Source organism: Ornithorhynchus anatinus, chromosome 20, assembly GCF_004115215.2.
Source record: "Ornithorhynchus anatinus isolate Pmale09 chromosome 20, mOrnAna1.pri.v4, whole genome shotgun sequence".
Classification (NCBI taxonomy): domain Eukaryota; kingdom Metazoa; phylum Chordata; class Mammalia; order Monotremata; family Ornithorhynchidae; genus Ornithorhynchus; species Ornithorhynchus anatinus.
The window spans coordinates 3,391,575-3,416,748 of NC_041747.1; the positions used below are offsets into that span (position 1 = coordinate 3,391,575).

General features: G+C 53.8%; 1 protein-coding gene across 3 annotated transcripts in view; it reads left to right on the forward strand.

Annotated features, from left to right (window-relative positions):
- The window catches only part of LOC100079641 (WD repeat-containing protein on Y chromosome-like), a 29,864-nt gene that overhangs the window by 1,459 nt on the left and 3,231 nt on the right, over positions 1-25,174 (forward strand). For 2 of the 3 annotated variants that reach the window (XM_029047747.1, XM_039914969.1), the window contains exons 3-27: positions 1,353-1,406; positions 2,404-2,487; positions 3,963-4,028; positions 4,580-4,810; positions 6,059-6,141; positions 7,047-7,092; positions 8,254-8,300; positions 9,568-9,685; positions 10,598-10,667; positions 13,619-13,865; positions 14,481-14,586; positions 15,910-16,061; positions 16,668-16,785; positions 17,374-17,480; positions 17,584-17,663; positions 18,692-18,746; positions 19,899-19,944; positions 20,668-20,727; positions 20,865-21,024; positions 21,471-21,560; positions 22,376-22,434; positions 22,843-22,984; positions 23,744-23,783; positions 24,415-24,503; positions 24,787-24,977. In XM_029047747.1, the coding sequence (XP_028903580.1) occupies positions 1,353-1,406; positions 2,404-2,487; positions 3,963-4,028; positions 4,580-4,810; positions 6,059-6,141; positions 7,047-7,092; positions 8,254-8,300; positions 9,568-9,685; positions 10,598-10,667; positions 13,619-13,865; positions 14,481-14,586; positions 15,910-16,061; positions 16,668-16,785; positions 17,374-17,480; positions 17,584-17,663; positions 18,692-18,746; positions 19,899-19,944; positions 20,668-20,727; positions 20,865-21,024; positions 21,471-21,560; positions 22,376-22,434; positions 22,843-22,984; positions 23,744-23,783; positions 24,415-24,503; positions 24,787-24,977 (2,541 nt within the window). The remainder of the gene's footprint in view (positions 1-1,352; positions 1,407-2,403; positions 2,488-3,962; positions 4,029-4,579; positions 4,811-6,058; positions 6,142-7,046; positions 7,093-8,253; positions 8,301-9,567; positions 9,686-10,597; positions 10,668-13,618; positions 13,866-14,480; positions 14,587-15,909; positions 16,062-16,667; positions 16,786-17,373; positions 17,481-17,583; positions 17,664-18,691; positions 18,747-19,898; positions 19,945-20,667; positions 20,728-20,864; positions 21,025-21,470; positions 21,561-22,375; positions 22,435-22,842; positions 22,985-23,743; positions 23,784-24,414; positions 24,504-24,786; positions 24,978-25,174) is intronic. The other variant, XM_039914970.1, reaches the window with a different exon arrangement.

Consider the following 25,174-nt stretch of genomic DNA (forward strand, 5'->3'; position numbering starts at 1 on the left):
TATACTAAGCACTTGGAAGCGTCCAATGTAACAATAAACAGCCACATTCCTTGCTCCTCTCTAAGAGAGGAGGAGAGCAGGGATCTTAGCCCCATTTTACAGATGATAAAAGTGAGCCTAGAGAGGTGAATAATAATAATGATGTTGGTATCTGTTAAGCACTTACTGTGTGCAGAGCACTGTTCTAAGCGCTGGGGTAGATACAGGGTCATCAGGTTGTCCCACGTGAGACTCACAGTTAATCCCCATTTTACAGATGAGGGAACTGAGGCACAGAGAAGTTAAGTGACTTGCCCACAGTCACACACAGCTGACAAGTGGCAGAGTCGGGATGAAGTGACTCGCTAGTGGCCGAGCGGGGCTTGTCTCTATCTGTTGCCAAATCGTTCATTCCAAACTCGTAGTACAGCGCTCTGCACACAGTAAGCGCTCAATAAATCGGCTGAATGAATGAGTCTCCTGACTCCCGTTTCCAGGCTGTTTCCAGTAAGGCCCGATGCCTCTTACTGTTTGGGACCCAGCTCTCTAGTTCACCTTCTACATGGTTCATTTCTCAATCGGAGCAAGTCATCGATACTTGGTACGAAGTAGGGGAGATAGAACTGATGCTATTCGGGGAGGAAGAGATACCAGATATTCCGATGAGCCCCGCCCCGCCCCGTGGCTCTGTCCTAGGTCAGGGGTGGATGGGGAGAGGAAGAAGCACTGGGGAGGGAATAGGGATGGTGCCCCTCCCTCCTTCCTACCTTCCCTCCTTCCAGGGAAAGGAAGGGCTCAGCCTGGTTGCTAAGCAGCAGGCTTATGTTGATTGATGAATATTGCTCAGGAAGCAATTAAGAATCCAAGAGGAGACAGAAGATATACCTCTCCCCACCGCCCCCAACTACAAATGGAAACATCCGTTATTAGCACCTCCGTGGGTCAGGGAAACCCCCCAGAGGGCAGCTTTGCTCTTGCCAAAGCCCGAAAGTCAAAGAAGCTGGTAGATTGGGTCTAAGCATCACCAGGGGCAACCGGAAGGAGCCCGCCTAGCGATTCGGGAGCCGGTTTTGATTCGATCTGTGATCGTTCACTCTGTTGCGCCGTTTGGGCCGGTATTGGTGCCTTTGGGCTGCATCGTCCTGACCGGGGAGGGCACAGGATCTGAGAAGGGACCTCAGCCCCACCCTGCCATTACCGATATTGGTATGTGACAAACGGGCCCCTGGGGGCGATGGGTTCGTTCTGGGGGAAACTGGAGAATTTTCATTTGGGACCGATAACCTTAGAGGGAGAATCTGTGATGCTCCAGGTTCCAGAGAAGGGTGTTACTTAACGTGTTTGTCATACGTGACCTTTACCGTTTCTTCGAGATCGAGGAACAAATAACCCTTGGAGACCTGCAGAAACTCAACGCGGCCTTTCAGGTAGGCTCCGACATAAGGCCGTGACTGGCCGTGACTAGGTTAGACCTATAATAATAATAATAATAGTGGTACTTGTTACGCACTTATTATACGCCAAACACCGTACTAAGCGCTGAGGGAGGTACTAGAGAAGCAGGGTGGCTCAGTGGAAAGAGCCCGGGCTTGGGAGTCAGCGGTCATGGGTTCAAATCTCGGCTCTGCCACTTGTCAGCTGTGTGACTGTGGGCGAGTCACTTCACTTCTCTGGGCCTCGGCTACCTCATCTGTAAAATGGGGATTAACTGTGAGTCTCATGTAGGACAACCTGATGACCCCGTATCTACCCCAGCACTTAGAACAGTGCTCTGCCCATAGTAAGCGCTTAACAAATACCAACATTATTATTACTAGTTAAGCAGATGGGACGCAGTCCCTGTCCCATGTGAGGTTCACAGTCTGAGTAGGAGGGGGAACAGGTATTTTCATTCCCATTTTGCAGGGGAGGCAACTGAGACCCTGACAAGTTTAGTGCCTTACCCAAGGTGACACAACAGGCGAGCGGTGGAGTCAGGATTAGAACCCAGGTCCTCTGACTCTTAGGCCCGTGCTCTTTTCACTAGGCCACGCTGCTTCCTCCCATGGCCCACCCAGACCAGGACCCTTTCTCTGACAGAGACAATAAGAACAGAAAGCTGGTTGACCTCTTGTCATCCGTTCTTATGTTTAGAATTGGATCTTTTAGAGTCCCTAACTTTTCCTTTACATCCTAACTTCCCTTCCAGTGATTGACTCTGAACCTCTTGCACTGGAAAGCCAAGTCCCTTCTTTTTCAGAGCTGAGCTGAGGGGTGAAAGGGGTTTGCTTTTAGAAATTAGGGGGAATTACCGAGCCCTGCATTTGGAAGCGGTTGAATTTGGCATGTGGAGACTGTCAGGGGTAAAACACGCTTTAATGCCCTACCGTCTTTTACTCAGAAACAATTCGAATGTAACCTTGCACATTCTCTTTTTCCTTCTAGGAGTTTGAAAAGAGGGGTATCAGGAGGCTGGATATGGAAGCATTTAAGAGTGTAATGAGGAAGAGTGTCGGGACACAAAGCCAAGTGAGTGAACGTGAATTTGGAGGCCGTTGGACTGCCTGAGAGGGGATTTTGTTCTCCGTGTAGCATTTTTTAACACGTTAAAGACTAGAAAAGCTATATGCCGTGCAACAACTCTGTCCTCTTACCAGTGGTATTTATTGAGTGCTTAGTGTGTGCAGAACTCTGTCCCTGGAAACTGAAAAATGGGTCCGTGTTCAACTGTGCATTAACAGCTCACCGGCGTCTTTTTGCCTGGGAGAATGGTAATGGTGATATTGGTTGAATATGTGTTCTGTAACAGAAATTGGGGTGGGTGCAAGATAATCAAATCAAAGACAGTCCCTGTCCCTCACTGGGTTGACAGTCTGAATAGGAAGGAGAATAGATATCGAATCCCCGTTTTACAGATGAGGAAACTGAGATGCAGATAAATGAAATGACTCACCCAAAGTCACGCAGGCAGTGGGTGGCAGATCCGGGATTAGAACCCAGGCCCTCTGGCTCCCAGCCCTGTGTTCCTTCCCACTGCGCCACGTTGCTTGTGCCAGTCGATCCATCGGCAGCATCGGGCACCTGCTGTGTGCAGAACACTGGACTAAGCACACGAGAGGGTGCCGGAGAAATAACGGGCATCATCCTTGCCCTTGAGGAGGGTACAGTTTAGCGTGGTGGGGGTGACAGTCGATAAAATAAATTCCAGGAAGGAGGAAACGTCGAATAGAAAGATCTGTGCGGAAGTGTTGCAGGGGAGGGGGTCGGGAGAGCGTTCGAGGGCCTGTGTGGTGGAAGTGGCAGGTGGGGGCCTCTTTAGTGGAGAGAGGAGAGCATAATCAGGAAGCAGGTAGAGCCCAGGCCTTGGAGTCAGAAGGACCTGGGTTCTAATCCCGACTCTGTCACTGTCGGCCGTGTGACCTCGGGCAAATCACTTCACTTCTCTGGGCCTCAGTTACCTCATCTGGGAAATGGGAATGAAAACTGTGAGCCCCAGGTGGGACAGGGACCGTTCCAACCTGATTAGCTTGTATCTTCCCCAGCACTTAGTACAGCGTCTGGCAAATAGTAAGCGCTTAACAAGTACCGTAAAAAAAAAAAAAAGCGGTTCATAACGTGCGTGGATAAATGTCATCACCCTCAACCTTGGAGGAGTGTCCAGTTTGTGCAGACACTGAACTCGGCACTTGGGAAAATTAATCAAAAATAAGAGACGGTCCCTGTCCCTAGGGGGATTCCAGTCTAAGTTTTATGCAATTAGGGGGAATCTCTGAGGGAAGCGGATCGTGATGAGTATTTCTCCCTCCCCAGGATTTTTGAATGAATTCAGGGTTCAGAGCCACTGCTTTAAAGGACACAGAGCAGTAGCTGCTTCCAAAAGAAATGGGAGCTGATTTGTTTTTAAAAGAAAGGAAGCAGTTAAGGAAGTGTCATAGTCTTTACAGAATTTTCATATTTTTCTAAGCGTATCCTCTCATGATCATCAGAATCTCTGTTGCTTCTAGAGTGACGGACAGATAGAAGAATTTTTCATGAAAATAGATTATACTGCAGCTGGCAGAATCGGATGGGTGAGTGGGCTTCTCCCTGGTGGGACAAGCTTCGATTTAGTCCAGGTTGGGGCCTGGTGACCCAGGTCCTCTCTCTCGCCACCCGTACCCTCTTCTCCCTCTCCCTCCCCTTCTGACTCCCCTGTCCCTTCTAACTTCAATCAGTGCAGAGCGCTATTCTAAGTGTTTGGGCGACTACAACGCGACAGGGTGGATAGACGAGTTCCCTGTCCGCCAAGAGCGTACGGTCTAAGCTCACCTCCTTACCTCACCACCTTCGAAGGATGAGGTGATTTTCTGTCCCACGATCAACTTCTCCTGTTCGGAGTTAAGAGGAGTGTAGATTTTGTCCTCCGCCGCGGGGTTGAAACGTAAGGGTCTGCTGATTAAGCGCAATAATGGGAAGAGAAGGACCAAGGGAAAACCCGGTCCTTCCACTGTATCGGTGGGCGTCTCTCTAATAGTAGTAATATTTACTGGGCGCCTACCGAGCACGACGCGCTTGGGAGACACACCAGGCCCGTCCCCTGCCCACGAGGAGCTTCCACCCTGATAACGCCCTTCTTCTCCAGGACAACCTCTGTTCCTACCTGCTGCTGGCGTGGGGAGACCAGGGCAGCTCCGAAGAGTGTTGGAAGGAGGTGTCCCTGTCTCTGCCCGCCCTGACGTGGAGGTGGTCTCACGGAGAGCCGATCCTGCGTGTCTCCTCTCTCGCCGACGACACCCTGATCGTGGTCAGAGAGGACGGAGCCTTCTACTCCTGGTCTCCGCAGCTGAAACTGAGGAGGAGGAAGTCACTGTTCGTAGGTGGTCTTTCCGTTGATCGGGAAGCTCGGCGCCGCGCCGGCTTTTTATCCGGGAAGGAGACTGCTTTTTCCGGCTCCTGATTTGGGGTGCCATGAATGGTCTTTGTCCTGGTAAATTCAGGTGGGCCCGTGCCAGCAGGAGACCCTAGGAAGTATCTCAGTGTGGCACGAGATAATGCCTCAACTCAGGTGGGAGTGAGGAGTAATACACAAAAAATCACTAAGCAATAACAAACCGGAAGACTCTTCTCGAATTTTTCTTTTTAAGTACCTGTTTCAGCACGCACAGAGTTTTATTCTGCCCTGGACTCACAGAACATCGGAGGTATTTACTGAGCGCTTACTATATACAGAACACTGTACTAAACGCTCGGGAGAGTACAGTACAATAGAATTATTGGACATGTTCCCTGCTCGTAACAAGTCTCGAGAGAAGTGGAAAGGTCATTTAGTTCCTTCCCCTGACTTCAGGCAGGATCCTGGCGCCGGAGAATCTATACCCGAGACAAAACCTTCATTACGAGTAATATGGTCTCTATTGAGAACCTCAGGGAGTTACTCGGAAGTTTACGAACTGCGTTACATCCCACTTGACTAATACTTTCCAAGCTCTTCAAGACCAAGATTCCTCAACCTCTGGTGCCTGCAAGGCGCATAAGAGTGTTAGCAGTTGCATTTATTATAAGCAGCATGACCTAGTGGAAAGAACCCGGGCCTGGGAGTCAGAGGACCTGGGTTCTAATCCCAGCTCTGCCCCTTGTCCACTGTGTGACCTTGGGGAAGTCATTTCACTTCTCCGTGCCTCCGTTCACTCATCTGCAGAGCGGGGATTCAATCCTTGGTCTCCCTTCTACTAAGACTCTGAGCCCCATGTGGAACCTAATTATCGTGTACGTACTCCAGCTCTTAGGACACACAGTAAGTGCTTAATAAATTCCACCGTTATTGTGGTCACTGTTAAGAATGATTATAATAAGCACCCACCTGATGTGGTGTGCTGTGTTAGACGCTTGGGAAGTTCAGAGTAACAAAGCGACCCATTCCTTGTCCACAAGGAGCTTATACTCAGAGGACACAAACATAACAATATCTGCATTAAGAATGAGATTATGTTGGGGTAACCGATACCAGCTAGTTTTGGGAGCCTCAAACTGAGATGGTGTGGGTTTGAGATCAAAGCATTCGGAAGAGGCAGGGTTGTCTCAAATTCAGGAAATAATTATGATTAAACTATTTGTCATTTAGGAGAAACGCGTCAACCGGAAGCCTAAACGGGTGACTGATTTCACTATCATGCAGCAGTACAACAAGCTTATCATAGGGACCGGGTATGTGTCTGCAACTCTTCAGGTTGTATTGCTCCAGACCTAGAGTTAAGATACATTTAACTTTAGTTCAAGTTGGAGTTGATAGATTTTTAAGACGAGCGGTGGCGGTTGCAAATATAGAACAGGGGTGCCTTCGCTCTTTTGGGAGGGAGGGAAAATGATGACGGACAGAGCAGCCAACAGATTGATCTAGGAGTGAACGGCGGGGAGGAGTGAGGCTTGAGTTTGTAAAGTCCAGCTTCAGCGGTCCCCAGCTATTTTTAAGAGCCTGCCGTTGACAGAGCGTTGTTCGGGCCACTTGGGGAACGGGAGGCCTCCTCCCGGCCCTCAAAGAGCTTATGGTCCCGTGAGGAGAACCGAGGGCCCAAATCGCCGAACATCCAACGGGGGAAAGGGTAAGCACGGTCGTGCGAAGGGGAGAAGTAAAAACCCTCCAGGGAGATGGAGGATTTGGGGTTTGCTTCAAGCGTTCTTAATTTTGGAACAGGGATCGCGAAATCCAACTCTACGAGCTCTCCAGTTTGGAGCCTTACTGTCAGATCCGGGGTCTGGAGAGCATTCCTCTCAAGCTGGACTATTGGCAAGTCACACCGCGGTCACACGGGCCGTAAGAATTGTCCCGGCTGCCGCTCCCACCCCCTGTAATCTTCCCTTCTTTCCCTTGGCCTCTCGGCCCGAGCCCAGTTCTCGGATCCCCAGCTGACGGGCAGAACCCCTATCATTTATGAAAATGAGCAGGAGAGAAGTCAGCTCGATTCATCTGGTGAAAACTCTTGCCGCTGCTAGCGAGGAGGCGATAGGCCGTTTCCCAGGGGCTCGGCCCCGACCCTGGGCGGGAGATCTGGTTCACGTCGGTGCGGTTTTCCCACTGGTCTCAGCGCGCTCTCTGTCGTGTCTCTGTTCAGTTACACCGGCCCAGACGAGTGCCTGATTCTGAACGGCGACGACCAGGTAATCGCCGGGCTGCATCCTGAGAGAAGAGTCGGAGGGAGGGAGAGTGGTCTGCAGCCTATACAGTTGGGAAATGGGAAGAACGAGCAAGGCCCGAGGGAAGGGAATGAAAACCAACGGCAAAGAGAAGACAGGAGAAGCAGTGTGGCCCAGTGGAAAGACCCAAGCCCTGGGAGTCAAAGGATCTGTGTTCCAGTCCACCAGTTGCCTGCTCTGTGGCCTTAAACAAGTCACTTAACTTCTCTGTTAGTTTCTTCATCTCTAAAAAGGGGATCCAGTCTGTTCGCCCTCCCGCTTAGACTGTGAGCCCCGTTAGGGACTGTGTCCAACATGTTAAATTCACATCTACCGCAAGCACTCAGGCACCCGGGAGGCACCTAACAAATACCATGAGAAAAACAAACCAACCCCCAAACTAAAGACTTGGCAGGGCAGGAAGGAACAAGTGAGTGAGCAGCCTGTGGTGAGGGAGACAAAAGCAAATGCCTGTTCGTACAGCGCAAGTTCTGAGAAAATGCCAACGCTTCCTTTCCCCTTGCTCTCCCAAAACGTGCCAGGCGGAGTGAATTACGTTGCGATTACATCAGGCCCTGTCGCTCCCTAGGAGGTAAAAGCCTGAAAACACAAGGCAGGTGTGTGTGTGTGTGTGTAAAGAGTATAAATAGCAGCAACCAGCAGGCTTTAGGCTCAGTCATTCAGTGCCTCCAAGTGGAGGCGAAGGGGATCAAAACGCCAAAAAACGTAGACACCCTTTGGGATGTGAGCAGACAGCAGGTCGCATTCTGTGTAACAATGTGGAGTTTGTTTTGCCTCGCTTTTTGGCGAACGGCTGGAGCTAAATGCATCGGAGATGGAGTGAAATATAGAGTCTAGTGGTTACAAATAATCCGAGAGTGCTCTTAACCGCGTTTAAGTCTGGCTCTACTTTGCAACGGGGCCTTCTTCCAAAATTTACCACCCCCCTCCCACCCAGTGGTTGTTAACAACCACTGGAATGTGGAAACCAAACACGGGGCGGTTTCTCCGGGACATCTTCGAGTGTGAAAGATCACCCTCGCCGCCACCCATGTGGGGAAGTAGTTTGTTGGTCAGATGGCCCGTCAACTAGGCGGTGCACGTCATTCTCTTCTAAGAGGTTTATTTCTCTTTGGCGTTCTGCAGGGTTGCGTGAACATTCTGGTTTTGGCCTCCACCGGTGAACTTCTAAGGTAAATATGGAGGCTTCAAATCCACTGTAATTTGGGAACAAGTAGAATGCAGAGCTTTAAACAGGGGCAACCCTCCTGGCACTTTTGTGACTCTCGCCGGAGCTGATATGACTCCATCGGTTAATATTTATCGAGCACCTTCCAGGTGCACGCAGAGCAATATCATAAGTGTGGAGGGTGGGGGAGCAGAAATAGAGGACACGATTTCTGCTCTCCAGGTGCTTACAGTCCGACAGGGGAGAGTTCATTCAGTAGTATTTATTGAGCGCTTACTATGTGCAGAGCACTGTACTTAGCGTTTGAATGTACGAATCGGTAACAGTTCTGACTAGTAGATTGTCGTAAAGTGACCTGCCCGTTTCAGTCAATCAAACGATGGTATTTATTGAGCACTTATATTGAGAGCATGTACTAAGGGCTTGGGAGAGTACGGTGCGATCGAATTAGCTGTGTTCCCTGCCCACAGCGAGCTAGGTGTCTCTACTCAGAGATGCTTCCCCATTCCTCTGCCCTCTGACACCTACAGTTCCTAGAACGCAGTAAAGGCTGTAATCTAAATTCATCAGAGAACTCCCCGATTGAGTGGGAGTTAGGAGCAGGTGTCACCCTTCAGCCCAGAGGAACGGCTCCGGGCTAGACTGAAATTGCGTAGACCGACCTGCTTTCTGGGCAATTGCCTCCACATGTGCCCTTCCCAATTCAAGTGACCAGAGCCACGGGACAAAAAGTGAGAAAGAGAGAGCACAGAAGAGTCGGGGGGGGGCGGGGGGGAAGGAGGCCTCTCCCATCCTCCCTTGCCTCCATTCCTCGTCTCCTTCATAGCCCTTCTAAAAAGCCACCACCTCCGGGAGGCGATCTTTGCTTAACCCACCCCCAGCACACATACGCCTTCCCAGGTGTGCTATCTCCTGAACAGTGCACTGCCCTATTTATGGTGGAAGTTCCTTGTGGGCAGGAAGTGTGACCCACATGTCTGTTGTGCTGTGCGAATGTTTGGAGTGCGTGGTGGGCACTCGTTAAATACCATTATTCATCGGAGGAGGAGATTTCACAAACCCCCTTTGACACTGCTAAATTGCAGTACTTTTCACCGACCAAGCGTGCACGAGAGTCTCCCTCCACGTGTGCAAGTAAGCACGCGGAGCGAACATCCCTCAGAGACTCCGCCGTCCGACTTCTCGGAACCGCAAGCTTCAGCCCCTCCTCCTTGTCCGGGACGTGTTCTTCATTCCGGAAGTTTGAACCTGTGGATTATTCTGTATTCCAGAACTTGGAAGAAACTGCCCACTGTCGAAAACGTGCCTAGCATTAGCCTCGGCAGAGCTGCTCGTTCCCCCGACGTGACCTACATCCGTTGGAAAGTGCATGGAGATTGGGTAACTCAGGTGAGAGTGGTTGGTGCCAGGGAGGGAGCCACGGGCCTGGAGGGGAAAGGCCTTGGGTCGGGGAGTCGAGGGCTCAGGCTCTAGTCCCGGCTCTGCCACTGGCCTTGGGCGAGTCACAGAACCTCCCTGGGCCTCAGTTTTCTCTGTAAAATGGGGATGCTGATCCCCGCCTCTCCCGACGTCCCAGGGATGCTGCGAGGACCCAAATGAGGCAAGTAATGTGACAGCCGGAGAAGCGAGAGCGCAGGCCCTGGGTTCTAATCTCCGCTGCAAGCCTTGTCTGCTGTGTGACCTTGGGCAAGTCACTTAACTTCTCTGTGCCTCAGTCACCTCATCTGGAAAGTGGAAGTTAACACTGAGCCACATGTGGGACATGGACTGTGGCCAGCCTGCTTAGGTACAGGGCCTGTCATATATTTGGCGCGTAACCAGTTAAAACAACAAAGAAAAAAGCCCCTGGGAAATAGAAATGCCCTGCAGATCCACGACACCCCAGATTTGCTAGAACACGGGGGTGGCAAACCTTGTGCTGAGGAAAACTCACGCTCCAGCTCCCACCCGTTCGGGCGTTGGACACGTAAAGGGGGGAAAAAGCGTGGTTTCCCTTCCGAATTCCTTCACGTAGGAAGCAGGCAACGCGAAGCTTCACCCAGGAAATCCGAAAATAGACAAGCCCGCAGCATGGGCCGTCGAACGCCCAAAGACATCATCCGCTCCTGTCTTTGCCTTGTGAGGGAAGACGCTGGCATCCGAGCCACTCTGTGCCACCTACCCGTGCCCACCCACACACAAATGCTCTCCGGGCTTGGCACCGCTCGCCAGAAAGCCGGGCTCCCGGAGAGCCGTTGACGCGCCGTTACGCACCCTTGCCTGACGTGGGTATTCCCCGTCATTTCTGTCGTTCGTTTTCAGCTGAACTACTACGAGTCCATGAACGCCGTCGTTTCTGCCTCCAACCACGAGCCCACGGCTTTAGTAATAGGTATGGCACCCTATCCATCTCTCTCCCCTTCTCCCTCCCCTTCACTCCCATTGAACCCGTGTGGAATGTTCTCCCAACTCTCTGTGGGTGTTTTGCGGTGGTTTCTTCCGGGAAGGAGGAGGAGGAACTGTTCTGAAGTCCGGGGCCACCAGGGAGTTCTGCCAAAGTCCGCACTGGCTTGTTGGTTCGTTAATCGCCCTCTGCCTCGGGGTCTTGAGGTGAAACCTCCATCAATCTGCGGTATTTATTGAGCGCTCGCGAGAGTATTGTACAGGAGAATTAGTGGACGTGTTCCCTGCCCATAATGAGCCTTGAGGGGGAGGCAGACGTTAATATGAATAAATCAGTAATTTATAATTTATCATTTAAAGATATGTACTTAAGTGCCGTGGGGTGAATAGCAAATATCCGAAAGTCACAGATGCGAACGCATAGATGACGCATCACCTCCATCCCGGCTGTGTGACTTTGGGCAAGTCACTTAATTTCTCCGTGCCTCAGTGACCTCATCTGTAAAATAGGGATTAAGACTGGGAGCCCCACGTGGGACAACCCGATAACCTTGTATCTTCCCCGGTGCTTAGAACAGTGCTTGGCACGTAGTAAGCGCTTAACAAATACCATCGTCATCATCACATTCAAGCCCCCCGCTCCCAGAGGCTTTCTCTCTGGGGGCTTGGGAGGGGGTCCCCTGGCTTCCGGACAACAGGAAATAACACTACTAATAATAATTGTGGTATTTGTTAAGTGCTTTCTCTGTGCCAGGCACCGTACTGAGTGCTGAGGTAGATCCAGGCAAATCCCAAGACTATGGGGCTCAGAGTCCCAATCCCCATTTTATAGATGAGGAAACTGAGGCGCAGAGAAGTGAAGCGATTTGCCCAAGGCCACGCTGCAGACACGCGGCGGAGCCGGGATTAGAACCCATGACCTCTGACTCCCAGGCCTGTGCTCTATCCACCACGCCATACTGCCTGACGCAACGGAAGCGTGAAGTCGAGGGGCTCCCCATCTCATTTGAGATTTAGGACACTGGAGTCTCTGCCCCTCGCGGGTTTAGCCCCTCGCGGGTTTAGCCCCTCGCGGGTTTAGCCCCCGCACTCCGCAGCCCCCCAGTCGTTGAAGTAACCGTCTACCTCGCTGCATACATTAACCCCACGGCACCCTTGAAGCTGCTCTTAGTTTCCATGGTAACGGCCTCACCGTCCCATCATCCTCGGGCAGAGCTGTGCTCTCCGGTTTCCGAGGTAACCGTTTAACCACGCCGCCGTAGTGCGCTTGATTCGATTTGAGCCGCCCCGAAATCGGCCCCTTCTCTCTTCAAGGAGATCCCAGCTCCCGTCGAGGGTCTCCAGACTCTGCCATCTCCAACACGGTGGCTCCAAGTCCCGGGAGAAGGGGGTGGTGGAAAGGCGACCTCCCTGGTCTGACCCAGAGGGTCCATCCGGCGGTAATGACTCTGCCATCTTGATGACCTCCCTCTCTGGGACCCAGGCCTTCGCTCCCTGACGCTTTTGGGCTGATCACTGGGCTGCCGGTTCTTCAAGTCAGAGGACCATCACCCAACTTCCTGGCTGCTTCCGTCCGAGAGACCTGCCCACGGGGGCCCCTGGCCTTTCTGACCACACCTCAAGAGTTTCCAGTCAGGGCTGAAGAGACCCAAAATGGGGCTCTGTGGCCTAAACTCACTCTTTGAAGCCTATTCCCTCTCATTTTCCATTCCCCATCCCCCCACCACACCCTGCCTACCCTCTCTGCCCTTCTCTCACACCTCTGACCCACCACAGAAACCCACCAACCTGGCGAGCTCCCGGGCCTGGCTTGGTCTTACGAGGAGAAGCCTTAGGAGGCTGCGGCCCACTGACAAACGTGAACATCTCACATGGGGAAATCGGTTCGGCCAGGGCTCTTCTTGTCACCTGAGAAATAACGGGGTTGGGCTGTCACTCACGGTGCCGAATATTCCCCTGGCCAGGACCCCGAGACACCTCCTTGGGGCACCTGGCTCATATATTGGTGTTTGGCGTCCAGTTGGCATTTGAGAGACTGGACTTCTTTTCTTGGACTTTACTATTTTTTTTTGCAGTGATGGCCAGACTCTTCTATCACACTGCACCTGGAGTGAGTTGACCAGGAAGAAACTCCAAACCCTTAATCTTTCCAGATCATGACACTCTAGCTCCCTTTGCCCTCTTGGCCCATTATCTCTTTTAAACAAAGAGTTAGAGGCTTCAATCGGGTTCATTTCCCTTTGTTAAAAATTTCCTGACTGGGGAGTGCTTATCGCTAATTGCTAGAAAAAGCCTTAGGCTTTCAATTCCTGAGAGCAGGTGCAGCCGCTAAGCAAGACCAATCAGCACTGAGCTAATTGCTGAAATTACACGTTAAAATGCTGTCTGCTGCTGTTAAGGAAAAAAAAAATAGGATTTTCTGCTTTCCTCTTGTCAGCCCTATGAACTACTCAGACAACCCCAAATCTCTCGCTCTCACTCTGAATGCGTGTGCACGCGCATTTACACACGAGCCTTCAGGAGTTGAAAATCCCTACAGCCATGCTTCTGAAGAAACTCGAATTTGAAATAAATGTACACTGTAGATTGTAAACTAGTTGGACGGTGCCTTAATATTTTGGCATTAAGTGTTTCCCACGTTGCCAGAGCACTGTGCATTGGAGTAGCAACTGGATAGTCCAGTCCAATCGGATGAACTCAGTTAAGGAATCCTGTCTACAAATTCTGTTGTGGTCTCCCAAGTGTTTAGTTCAGCGCTCTGCAAATAGACTCAGTAAATACTGCGGATCAATCGATCGCTGGTATTCATTGAGTGCTTACTGTGTGCAGAGCACTGAAATGAGCGCTCGGGAAAACGCATCACCGTCAGTTGACCCGATTCCTGCCCTCGAGGAGCGCACGGTCTACAGGATGGATGGGTTGATTGATTTTTGTTTTCAGGGTGCACAGTGGGAACTACAAATGTGGAGCAGCAGATGAAAGAAATACGGGATTTTCGGAAGGATGCGAAAGGGAGAAGAGTGCCGGTCGGCCTCAGAGTCGTTCCTCAGAGGCGGGCTCGGGGAGACCAAACGGTCTTCCAGATCCGCAAAGGTGTGAAAGCGTTTTCATTCTGTAAGAGAAACAACGTACTCCTGACCGGGGGAATGGATCGAATCATTCGCATTTGGAACCCTTACTTGCCAGGGTAAGGACTTTGTCCATATTTCTGGCACAGAAATGGAGGGCTTAGGGGTTACAAAGAGTTCATGAGAGCACTCTCTGCCCCACTTGGGTCCCCTATCCCCCACCGCCCTGGCTCGGTCAGCCCAACCCAGCAGCCCCCGCCGCCCCGGGACAACCTGTATCTCCATTGCCTTCTAGAATTTAGCTCCCAAGATAGCGGGCCTTCGACCCCCGGCCTTTACAGGGTAGAAACTTAGTTCCATTCTACAGCCCCCGGAACCCAGCTCCAATCTTTCACAGATTAAATAGCCAAATAAGCGGGAACACGTATAAACTCGCCTCCTCCGGAAATGGGCTCAGGGCATTTGCTTCCGGTCACCGGCCTCCGCAGGCTATGGCGGCCGGATTCGCAGGTCTCGGCTCCTCCTTCCCAGGCTTCCGTGAACCATGACCAGATCCCACGTGGTTTTCTAGACTGATAACTCCTTGGGGCAGGGATTCTGTCTACCAACTCTGTGGTCCCGTACTCTCCCAAGAGCTTCCTAAAGTGCTCTGCACTCAGTAAGTTCTCGATCGACTTGGGGAGCCAGAGAAATATTCACAGAGAGAGGCATCATCTTTGCTCATTCTGTTTCAGGAAACCGACAGGTCTACTGAAAAGCCATGCAGCTCCAATTTTCTTCCTCCACATTTCCACGGAGGATAAGAAAATATTTTCATTATCCACCGACACCACCATCAAGGTCTGTCCGTCTGTCTCATCTATTTTTTGCCTATTGAATAACCCTCCAGACTTGCAGGATGCTCTTTATTTAAAGCCCAAGGGTGGAGTTTGCCGTGTTGTATGTTGATGGGGGTTATTTGAACTCTGGGAAAGTGAAATGTGAGTGGCGACTTTGTGGGGCGGGAATCACTAGATTTTTCTGTAGGCCTGAGACTGAGTGGAACTGCAGAGTCAACCTGCATTAGAGGGGTCGTAGCAGCAATGTCTGTGAAGGAAAAGTCAGGGGAACCAGTAAGAAACTCTCGGAAGGAGAGTATTGTGTTCCTGTGTCCCATATTGAATTTCCAAGGAGTCTCGGCTTTAATATTTCTTAGGATGGACTGTGCGAAGTGATTCAAGTGGGACCGAATGAGCCTGGCTGGATGATAATTCTGTAATGAGGAATTCAGACTGGGAGGAAGATGGAGAAACCCCGGGGAAATTAAGCGGGACAGCAGACAGCCCACCCCCTCCCTTCCCTTGTTTGGACTAACTCACCAAAGGCCTTTTTTGAAAACCCTCCTGTGTGGATTTTCTTTGTCTTCACAGTCGAAGGGGGAAAAGGAGAACAGATATTTTAAGCCCATTTTCGAGATGAGGAAACTGGGACACAGAGAAGTTAAGTGACTTGCCCGAGGGCACACAGCACGCGAGTGGTAGAGCTGGGACAAGACTCCAGGTCTCCTGACTCCCCATCCTGTGCTCTTTCCACTAGGCCTTGCTGCCTCTCTCTAGCTCTTTTCCTCAGATCATGTGGGAAAAAAAAGGAAAAGAGAAATAAGGTAGGCAAGAGCAACGGAAGAGTCAAATCAAGGTCAAATAAGAGGCGGTGTGGGCTAGCGGAAAGAGCCGGGATGGGGCGTCGGGAGACCCGGGTTCTAATCCCGGCTCTGTTGTGAGACCTAAGGCAAGTCACTTCACTTCAGTGTGCCTCGGTTTCCTCGTCTAAAACGGTGCTAATGATGCCTCCTCTCCCTACCTTGCCAGAAGAGAGAGAATGCAAACATGCTTTGAAAAATAAAGCGCTCCGCCAGTGTGTGGCCCAAAACAGTCAGCTTGTAATTTGGATTTGGGGAAAAAGAGAAAATTTCATCTGTGTGGCCTGCAGCAGCAAGGCCAAGATGGATCTTCCTGCCAGGCTCCAGTTCCACCCCCTGGAGTCCCCAGACCGAGGCCTTGCTCCCCCCTCAGTAGGGCCGGAAGGGGCTCCTTGGAAAACAAGGCCCGGTCGTAGGGTGAGGCGGCAGAGAGCCTCCCCGCCCTTCTGGGGGTTCAGGGCCACGCTGCTTCTCTCCCCTGACAGATCTGGGACCTGGAAGACCACAGCTGCTTGTTTACTGCCTTCTCCAAAGCCAGCGGCATCACAGGGGAGTTAGCGGCCTGCCTCTACCTCCCTGGCATCAGAGCCCTCTGCGTGGCCACTGATGTCTTGGCCCTCCTCCCTCTCAAGTTCAGGTGCGCCGCCTTACGGCTCGTTAGCCTCCCCCTCCCCAGGAACCGAGCCACCCTCTGATCGTCCTTCCCCCCTGAACCCGCGGCGACTCGGTCCCGACCGGATGCGGACGGGGCGGGTTTTGGCTCCTACACCCCCTTCCCCCCGGGCCCCGCGTTGCTCCACGGATCGGACTTGCCGCTTGGCTTCCAACTGCCTGGTACGATGAGGGTGGTCCCGTCGCCTGAGGGACCGTCGATTAGAGGCCGGAAACCAAGTGGCCCGGTGGGCAGAGCAGGGGATGGGAGGAGCCCTGGGTTCTAACCCCAGCTCTAGCGGTTATCGTCGTTTGCCGGAACGGAGGAGCAAGGCCAACTGAGAGATGAAGTGAGTACTAGGTGGCCAGGATGGTCTCGCCTGCCGACGACTGGCAGCAACTTGCAATCAGTCAGTCGATCGTATTGATTGAACACCGTGTGCAGAGCACTGTACTGAGCACTTGGGACAGTACACTGGAACAGAGTTGGTAGACACGTTCCCTGCCCATTAGGAGCTGACAATATAGTCTTGCACTTGAAGCATAGTGGGATTTTTTTTTTCCCGACTGACTTCTGCTTTTCTCGATTAAGTCCGCCACCTCCTCCTCCTCCTCCGGGGCCTCGAGAGGAGGTTTCTCACACAGAGCCGGTTGCCCGCTGCAAGTACAACGAGACCTTCCGGCACGTGGTAACCTGCTCGGAGGGATCTGTGAGTATCGACTTCTAGCCGCCGGGACCCTGGGAGAAGGCCTAGCTCTGGGGATCAAGCATCTGTCCTGAGCTGCTGTGGGAAGTACAGTAGAAAAGTTGTACAACAGAACGTTCAGAAGCGGCGTTGCCTAGTGGATAGAGCGTGGCCTAGAATCAGAAGTTCCTAGATTCTCATCCTGGCTCGGCCACTTCTCTGTCATAAGACCTTCATTTCTCTGGGCCTCAGTTACCTCATTTGTAAAATGGGAATTGAGCGCGAGCCCCATGTGGGACAGGGACTTTGTCCAACCCGATACCCATCCGTGGTATCTGTTAAGCACCTAATGTACGCTGAGCCCTGAATTAGGCAGCTGAGAGAGTCCAGAGCTTGTAAAAGACACGATCCCGGCGCTTAAGGAGCATCCGGTCGAACCAGGACGCACACGTCATGGGCAGTTACTGGGAAGAAGCAGAGGGGTTAGGATGCAACAGGGATAGAAAGAGTTCGGAAAGATGGAGAGGGGAGTAAACTATTGGATTCCCCCTAAAGCCAACTCCCGTTGAACTGTGGATCAGAAATTCTTTTCCTCTTTCCTTCTTTTGACAGGTGGTCAAAGTTTGGGATCTTGAAACTGGCAAGTTGTTATCTGAGTTTAAGAGGGCTCACGGAGACGCCGAAATCACCTGCTTGACGTTCGACTGGAGCGGAAGGCGGTACGTTCCTGCCCCGGGGGGGTTCCAACCCGGCGGGGCCGCGGCGGGCTCGGGCGGGCCCCGCCGCCTCACCCCAAAGAGCGGGTTGCGATCTCGCCCGTAGGCTGGTGACCGGCGGGAGAGATGGGTGTTTGAAGATCTGGAACTACAACAGTGGCCACTGCCTGCACACTCTGAAACGGGGCAAGTAACTTAGGAGCGTGAGACACGAGAAATCTAGGGGGTCAGGTCCGCCTGCTTGGCTCCGCAGCGGCCCCATTTCCAAGAGTACGGGTCCACCTTCAGCATCCTTAAATTTTTATCCAAATTACCCATCTCGGACCCAAAAGGGGGGTCTAGGGGGCTCTGACGGAAGCTTTCCGGGTGGCGGGACTGAGTGGGTTCGGATATGCTTTGGATCGTGGTCATTGGGAAGGGATGGGAGAGGGAAGAGCGAAGGCTTGAAATGGCTAAATACGGATGGTGCCGGGTCCGCAGGGTTTCCCGGAGGGCAGAGTTAGGGTCTGTGAGATGGGCCGTTTGGACCCTTGAGGTCGGATGTCCCCCGAGTCGCCTAGCAGAGACTGAGTCGAGGCGTGGGGGCCACTGGTCTGACCCAGGAACTGGCCTCGCCGAGGTTCTTGTATGCTCATGTGAGAGAGGGATAGTAAAGCTGCTTCATTATGAATTTCCCATCCTAGTTGATGTGGTTGTGTTTCTGAGGCAACTCCTTATTGTTCTCTTAATAATAATAATAATAATTATGGTGTTTGTTAAGTGCTTACTATGTGCCAGGTACTGTTCTAAGCACTGGGGTAGTTACAGGGTAATCAGGTTGTCCCACACGGGGCTCACAGTCTTAATCCACACATTTACAGATGAGGCACAGAGAAGTGAAGTGACTTGCCCAAGGTCACCCAGCTGGCAAGTGGCGGAGCCTGGATTAGAACCCATGTCCTCTGACTCCCAAGCCCAGTGCTCTTGCCACTAGGCCATGCTGCTTCTCTTCCACTCATCCGTCTCCTCCAGGTTTCTTATTAGGGATGTTTGCTGAGGTGATGAAAGAAACTGGAAGAACATTGGAGTCAGGGGGTAGAACTCACATTTCGGAAGATTTAGGAAGGCCCAATTTGAGAGTCCGGGCTTCCAGCAGGGTCAGCCTGCTCGAGGTGTCTCAAAAGGGGATCGATCGCCTTTCTGAATTCAAGCTTACGGTGCTATTGTTCTTCCAGGAGGCACAGGAGACGAAGTCTGTGACTGTACTTACGTGGAGGTCAATCGAAACCGGTTAGTTATCCTCAGCTCGGTCGGGTCGAGGACTGGTCTTTTCTGGGACATTTTCTCCCGAAAGCACCAATTTGGAGATGAATCCCTTGAGTGAAAAGGGCCTGGGGCCCAAGGGATATCCCCCCTTTCCGACCCGTGCGGAGTCCGAGACCTCCTTGCTGAGAGTCAAAATGTTAAAACACCCCCACTCTCTCTCCCCCTGCCTCCAAAGCCGACACTCACATCCCAGTGATCAACTCTGTCTCTGGATTCCAGTTTCCATCACTCATTCGACCAGGAGCACTTATTGAGCACCTCTTTATTTGGGAGAGTACAGTAGAGTTAGAAGATACGATCCCTGTATCTGCCAGTCTAGCAGGGGAGGCGGACAGTGAAGTAACATCCCGAAAGGAGATCCTTCCTTATCCCGATGAGGGGCTACTGGCCGGTCCGGTCTCCAGCCGGTCCGACCCCTTGTCCAGTACGGATAAGACACCAGATGGACGCCTTCATGTCCAGGATCTCTGGAGCACTCAGCCTCCCTCCGCCTCAGTTCCTGCCACCGAATCCCACGGCTTGAGGACTTGGGAGGGGGATGCAGCGGGTCTGGAGCGAGAGAGGGGACCTGGTGGGGCTTGGGGGCCGGTCCCGTAGCAACTCTTTTGGTTCTGCAGACTCCCTCAGATAACCTGTTGGCGTGAGTCCCCCGTGATGACATTTCATTCCAACCCTCGGTCGACGGCGGGGGAGTATTTGGGCAGGTTTAGCGCCATCGGTGACTGCCCTTCCCGAAGTCCTCTCCCCTCAGACTCAGGAGAACCGCGTGAACTCTCTGCTAGGCAATAAGCAGAACCCTCAGCAGCGGTTGCCAAGGCAGAGTAATTCGGGGAGACTTGCCGCTGCAGGAAACGCTGAACCTCCCCGCTTATGCATCTTCTTCCTTCAGGGAGTGAAATGTTTCCAACCTCTACTTCCCCTCTGATGATCTGGGTAATGACAAATAAATTGCTTTTCTTCTCTGCCTTTCCATTTCTCAAAAATCACAAAGTTTAAGGCTCTCAGGTGGGCTGGGCTCTGGGAATGTGCATTAGCAGGTTTAGCACGACGCATCAGGGGCAGCGGATGGACGTTCTCTACCGTGTTATGAATAGCCGACCTTCTCTCATGTTCCAGGTACGTCGTAGCTGTTGGCTGGGACAGAAGAATCAACATGTATCTTGTGAGTGACGATTGTAAACTCTCATTTCTGTCGCAGGGTAGCGATAAGCAGCTTGGCCTAGTGAAAAGAGCACATCTTGGGAGTCGGAAGTCCTGGGTTCTAATCCCGGCTTTGCCAATTGCCTGCCGTGACCTTGGGCAAGTCACTTAACTTTGTGCCTCAGTTATTTTATCTCTAAAATGGGGATTAAATGCTCCATATTAGACGGTGAGCCCCACGCGGGACAGGGTCTGGGTCTAACCTGATGGCTTGTACCTAACCCAGGATTTAGGGTCAGGGCCTTCCGACTCCCAGGCCCGTGCTGTCTATCCACTAGGCCACACTGCTTCTTTATGAGGTGGGGAGAGGCTGATATTATTATCCCCACTAGCAGATGAGGACCTCTGAGTCCCAGAGAGGTGAACTCAGCAGGCCTGGGGCAGGACTGGGACTAGAACCCCCATTTCCTGCCCTGGGGTCTTTCCTCTAGCCCACACTGGGGTTGGTGTGCTTAAAGCCGGCCAGGCCGCTGGCTCACCGCTTCCACAGATAGTTCACCCCCTTCCTCATCTTGGTGTCTCAAGAGGGAGAAGCTCTGTCCTGTGGGGGCTAGGCGGGGGGCACGGCTGCCTGAACGGGCCCAGCCCCGCCTCCTGAGTGCCCCGCTTCCCCACCCCGGCTAAGTGCCCCAGACCGGGCATTCCCTGTCCGGCTGACACTGGGGCCGATCCGTTTGCGGCGCAGGATTCTCCGGAGGACGTGTACCACTTCCGGACCCCTCAGCCGCCCTGGCCGGACGATCTGGTAAGCTTCCGGCCGGCCCAGCACCGGCTAGCGCAGCTGGCCTCCCTTTGGCGTCCCCGGGGCCCTCGGCGGCGGGGCCGGCCTAGTCATTTGGCTACCCCTCCCCACCCCTCCGCCGCCCACCTCTTCTCTTTCAGACCCGGGGTCATAAAGAGGATATTTTATGTGTGGCTCACTGCCCACCTACTCTCCTGGCCACTTCCAGCTACGATGGGGAGATCATCATTTGGAACGTGGTTTCTGGCCACGTGTGCCACAAACTGAACTCACCCACTCCCTGGACAGGAGGTGGAGAGGGTAAGTGCCGGGCTGCCCCTCGGTGGCACCCGGGACCTCTCCGTGTCGTGGTGGGGGTCAAAGACAGTAGGCTGGACGCCAGCGTCCAATTCCACATCAAGTCGGGGGTAGCGGAGAGCTTAATACAGTGCTCTTCACGGAGTAGGGGCTCAGTAAGTGCCGTTGAGGGATTGACGGAGGCGGGCCGGCTCGGGCCCCGGGCCGGCGAGCAAGCCCACTGGCCACGGGGTGGGTCGAATTTACCATTTCATCGACTCAGAGGGCTGTGAGGGAAGACCGAAGAGCTCACGGTCTCAAATAGAGGAGCAACGCTGCAACAGTAGATGAGAGGATGGAATGGAGGTGGGCTTTCTTCGTTCCCCACCCCCTCCCCACGGGTCCCTAAGGGCAAGGTGAAGAGATATCTCTGATGGCGGTGGGCTCTTCCCCATCCTCTTATGTTGCAGACAGAAGCATCTCTCGAGTCATATTCCTGAAGGCGCGGGCAGCGAAATTGGACCCGGCGGCGGCCTCCCTCGTCTCCAATGGCCCCCGAGGTGAGAGCGGAAGGGAATCGGGACTTGTTGGGACCCTTGGAGGTGAATTGGCCAGGCGGGACATACCTGAGAACGGGGGGGGGGGGGTGTCACTAGTCAAGCCCTCGACTGACGCTTGGACCCCCCCAGAGGTTCACCCCGGGCAGGACGAGGCTGCCCAACTCCCTCAGCTGAAGATGTTCCTCAATAGACTCTCGATCCCAAGCTAAGCCCAGCGAGGTAGGGCTGTGGCTGAGGACTCAGTCTGAACCCCAGGCTTCTCTGCAGAGTTGGAATACCCCCCAGAGAAAATTGTGTGCCTCTGAAAGTGGCATAACTTCCTCTGACTGCTTCCAAATACGGGGGTCCATCAGCCCTTCCCTGGGGTGTCCAGCTCTGAACTGTCCAGCTTGGGCTGGGTTCCCGATGCCACAGCTGGCTAGAAGTTGTCATTCTGTCATCCTGAGGGCGGGAGAAGAACAGGACAGACACCCGGGCCATTAATCGATGGGCCAGAGCAGGAGGAATTATTCCTACACGATTCGTCACCGCCGCAGGGCCTGCAGATTTGTCTCCCGGAAATCCTGGCCCCCATGCTTTTTCTGGTACAATTGAATTCCCCCCCGCCCTCAACCCGGCTCCCGTCAAGCGGCCCCTCCTTTGGGAAGACCGCTCTGATTCCGGGTGGGGTGGGAAGCAGATGATTCAGCCTTCCAGACTCAAAAAGGAGAACCGGGAAAAGACACGAAGAGGGGAGAGGCCGCATGCCGTGCTGGTTGACCGCCACGCACGCCAGATCGATCGGTTGATTTGGCACTGTATTGATTTCGTCACAGGTTCTGTCAGCTTCTGGAGCCCATGCTGTGGAGTAAGGCCCCTAGCAAGCTTTGTACCTGTAAGTTTGGCTAAACGTTTTCTTTTGAACCGTCTCTGGCCGTATAATTAACAAAGATCTGTGTGTGTATTTAGCCCTAAAAACGATGGTATTAAGCCCATCCCTAGCACTGTGCTGAGCGCTGCGGTTAGGTGCAAGATAATCAGATTAGACAGAGTCTCTGTCCCACACAGGGCTCCCAGTGGGGAGGGCAGGGATTTTATCCCCATTTTTACAGAGGAAACTGAGGGCCCCCCAACCTCGTGCCCGGGACCTAATCAGCTCGGCCCGCGGGGCGGCCGTGAATGGGTTGGGGTCGCCTTGTTGTTTACGGTGGGTCACCGGAGCGCGTGACCGTGAAACCCTCCGGTCGAGGCGGTCGGTTGGTCTCTGTTCCCCTACCTCGCCGGGCGATGCCGTGGGTCCTAGTCCGAAGGGGGATGCCAGGTGAACGGGCTGGCAGCCAGCGCGGACGCAGCCCTCCTGTTCTCCGCGGACCACGCCGGGCTGGTGCACGTTCACGGCATCCGGGACTACGCCCTGCGGGGGCCGGCGCGGGAGCCCCCCAAACGTACGCATCTGCGTCCCGGTGCCATTCCTCAACAACTGGGGATCTGGTGGAAGCGGCACTTTGGGGAACTTTCTGACCCTTGTCGGTCATGGGGTCTGGAGGGGTAGAGAGAGTTCTCCAAAAACCCACTTGTATGCCAACTGGTGGATGCGTACGTGCCCACAGTCAAGGGGCCGTAATCACCGAGTGCTCTCTGGGTGCGGAGCACTTTCCGGAGCACTTGGGGAATGCAGTACAATGGAGTATGGAGGCACGATCCCTGCCCTCCAGGGCGTTACAGCTTTCTCTTCGTCAAGAGAAACACAGATGGATTCCGAACGAAACTGGGATTCTCTGCTCTTCTCTCCCCAACGTGAACCATTGCTTTCTGTGGGCGGGTGACTCTGCGAAGCTGTTGCAGAGACAGGAAAATTCCATTTCCAATTAGGGGCGGAGGGAGGCGCAGACCTCGTTGGGGCGTGGGCTGGCGAATCACTCCGTATCTCATTTTGGAGGCGAGTCGGTGGATCGGTCTGAGAGCTTGGTCGCCGAGTCCTCCCCCATCACCCCTTCCCCCGAGAGAGGTCTAGGAGCTCCCCCGGATTTCCCATCCTGGCCCGGGGTGAAAAGGCGGCGGACGGGCAGCCCGGCTAACACGCTCGGCCGGACCGTCCAATCGGTCGCCCGGGAAGTGGCCCCGGTTAGATGTGGCGTTCGGTGGTCCGGGAGCCGGCGGGTAGGTGGGCAAGTGTCGGTGACGTCTCCTCTCTCTCTGTGCAGCGGTCCAGTCCTGGCGAGCCCACGTCGGCCCGGTGACGGCGTGAGTGACCTCTCCCCCGAGTGGGGGGCGGCGGCGGGGGGAAAACGTTCCTGCTCCTCCTGCTCCCCTCCGCGAGGGGGAGAAATGACCTGTGCGGGATCTGCGGGGAGGGTGCGAATCCGGCCCTCGAGGAGCTTACAGTCGAGCAGGGGAGACGGATGTTAAGACGGAGGGGAAACAGCAGAGTATAAGAGTATAATTATTTTCATTATTATTATAAGAATCTGTTCACACTTGTGTTGGGGGTCACCTTCCCAGATTTGTGGACTCGGTGTGATCCTTATGCCCTGCCCCCCGACTCGAGCCGCGCTGGCTCGCTGTCTCGCCTGCGTGGTTCTAGAAGGCTGGTGGGGGCCGGCGACCGCCGGGAGAGAATTTAGGATGATATAACGCCATTTTTTAGTGCAGTGGGGGGCCACCATGCCAGGGAGGGCTCTCTGGTCTATCTCAGGCTACAAGAATCCCGACTCTGGGATCCTCCGTTTCCTCGGCTGGGGAAGAACCCCTGGGTGCGGGCTTAGTACAGCCCTCCAAGCGCTCAGTCCAGTGCCCTGCACATAGTAAGGGCTCACTAAATACGATCGAATGCCCTCTGATCCCCTCTTCTGACAGACGGCCTCTCTTGCCTCAGTTTAGAGCTGATAGAGGAAGAGAAGGCCCTCTTGACATCATCCGCTGACTGCACAGTCCGTTTCTGGAGCCTGGATGGAGAGTGCATTGGTAAGGGAACGGGGGCCGGGGGGGGTGAGGGAGCTGTACGTATCTGTGACGGCTGCCGCCAATAATGGTATCTGTTCCCTAGCAGCTTCCCTCCCAACTCCAAGCCTACCTGTGGCGTCTTCACTGGGGCGTTCTAGGATTTGGTTCCCGGGGTCGACTTCCCTTGAGTCCTCACTTGTAGGAGTCAGGGCCCCAAGCCAGGGGTCTCCCCGTTAAGGGTGGACCCGGGGGCACCAAGCTCCCCGCTGCCGGGCTTACCTCAGCTGGCCCTTCTTCTTCCCAGGGACTTTTGGGCAGACGGCGCTGTGGGACCTCTCCACCCCGGCCTCTTGGACCCACCCCCGGGAGCTCCCGGTGGCCCCCGCCAACCTGCCAACCCCCTCGCCGCTGGGAGAGGAGGCGGCGGCCCTGCCCACCTCGCCCTCCACGCCTCCGGCCCGGGACAGGGTCTCCCCGGACCCTTGCGTCCCCGAGGTTTGTGCAGATCTGCCGCATCCCTCCTTGCCCTCATTCTTCGAGAAGCAGCGGGGCCTCGTGGATAGAGCCCGGGCCCGGCAGTCGGAGGATCCGTGCTGGCATCCCGGCTCTGCCCGAGGCTGGGCTGGGTGACCTTGGGCCAGACCACCGTGGCTTGACCCGCTCCCCAACCGCCAGCTTAGTGGAGTCTTGGG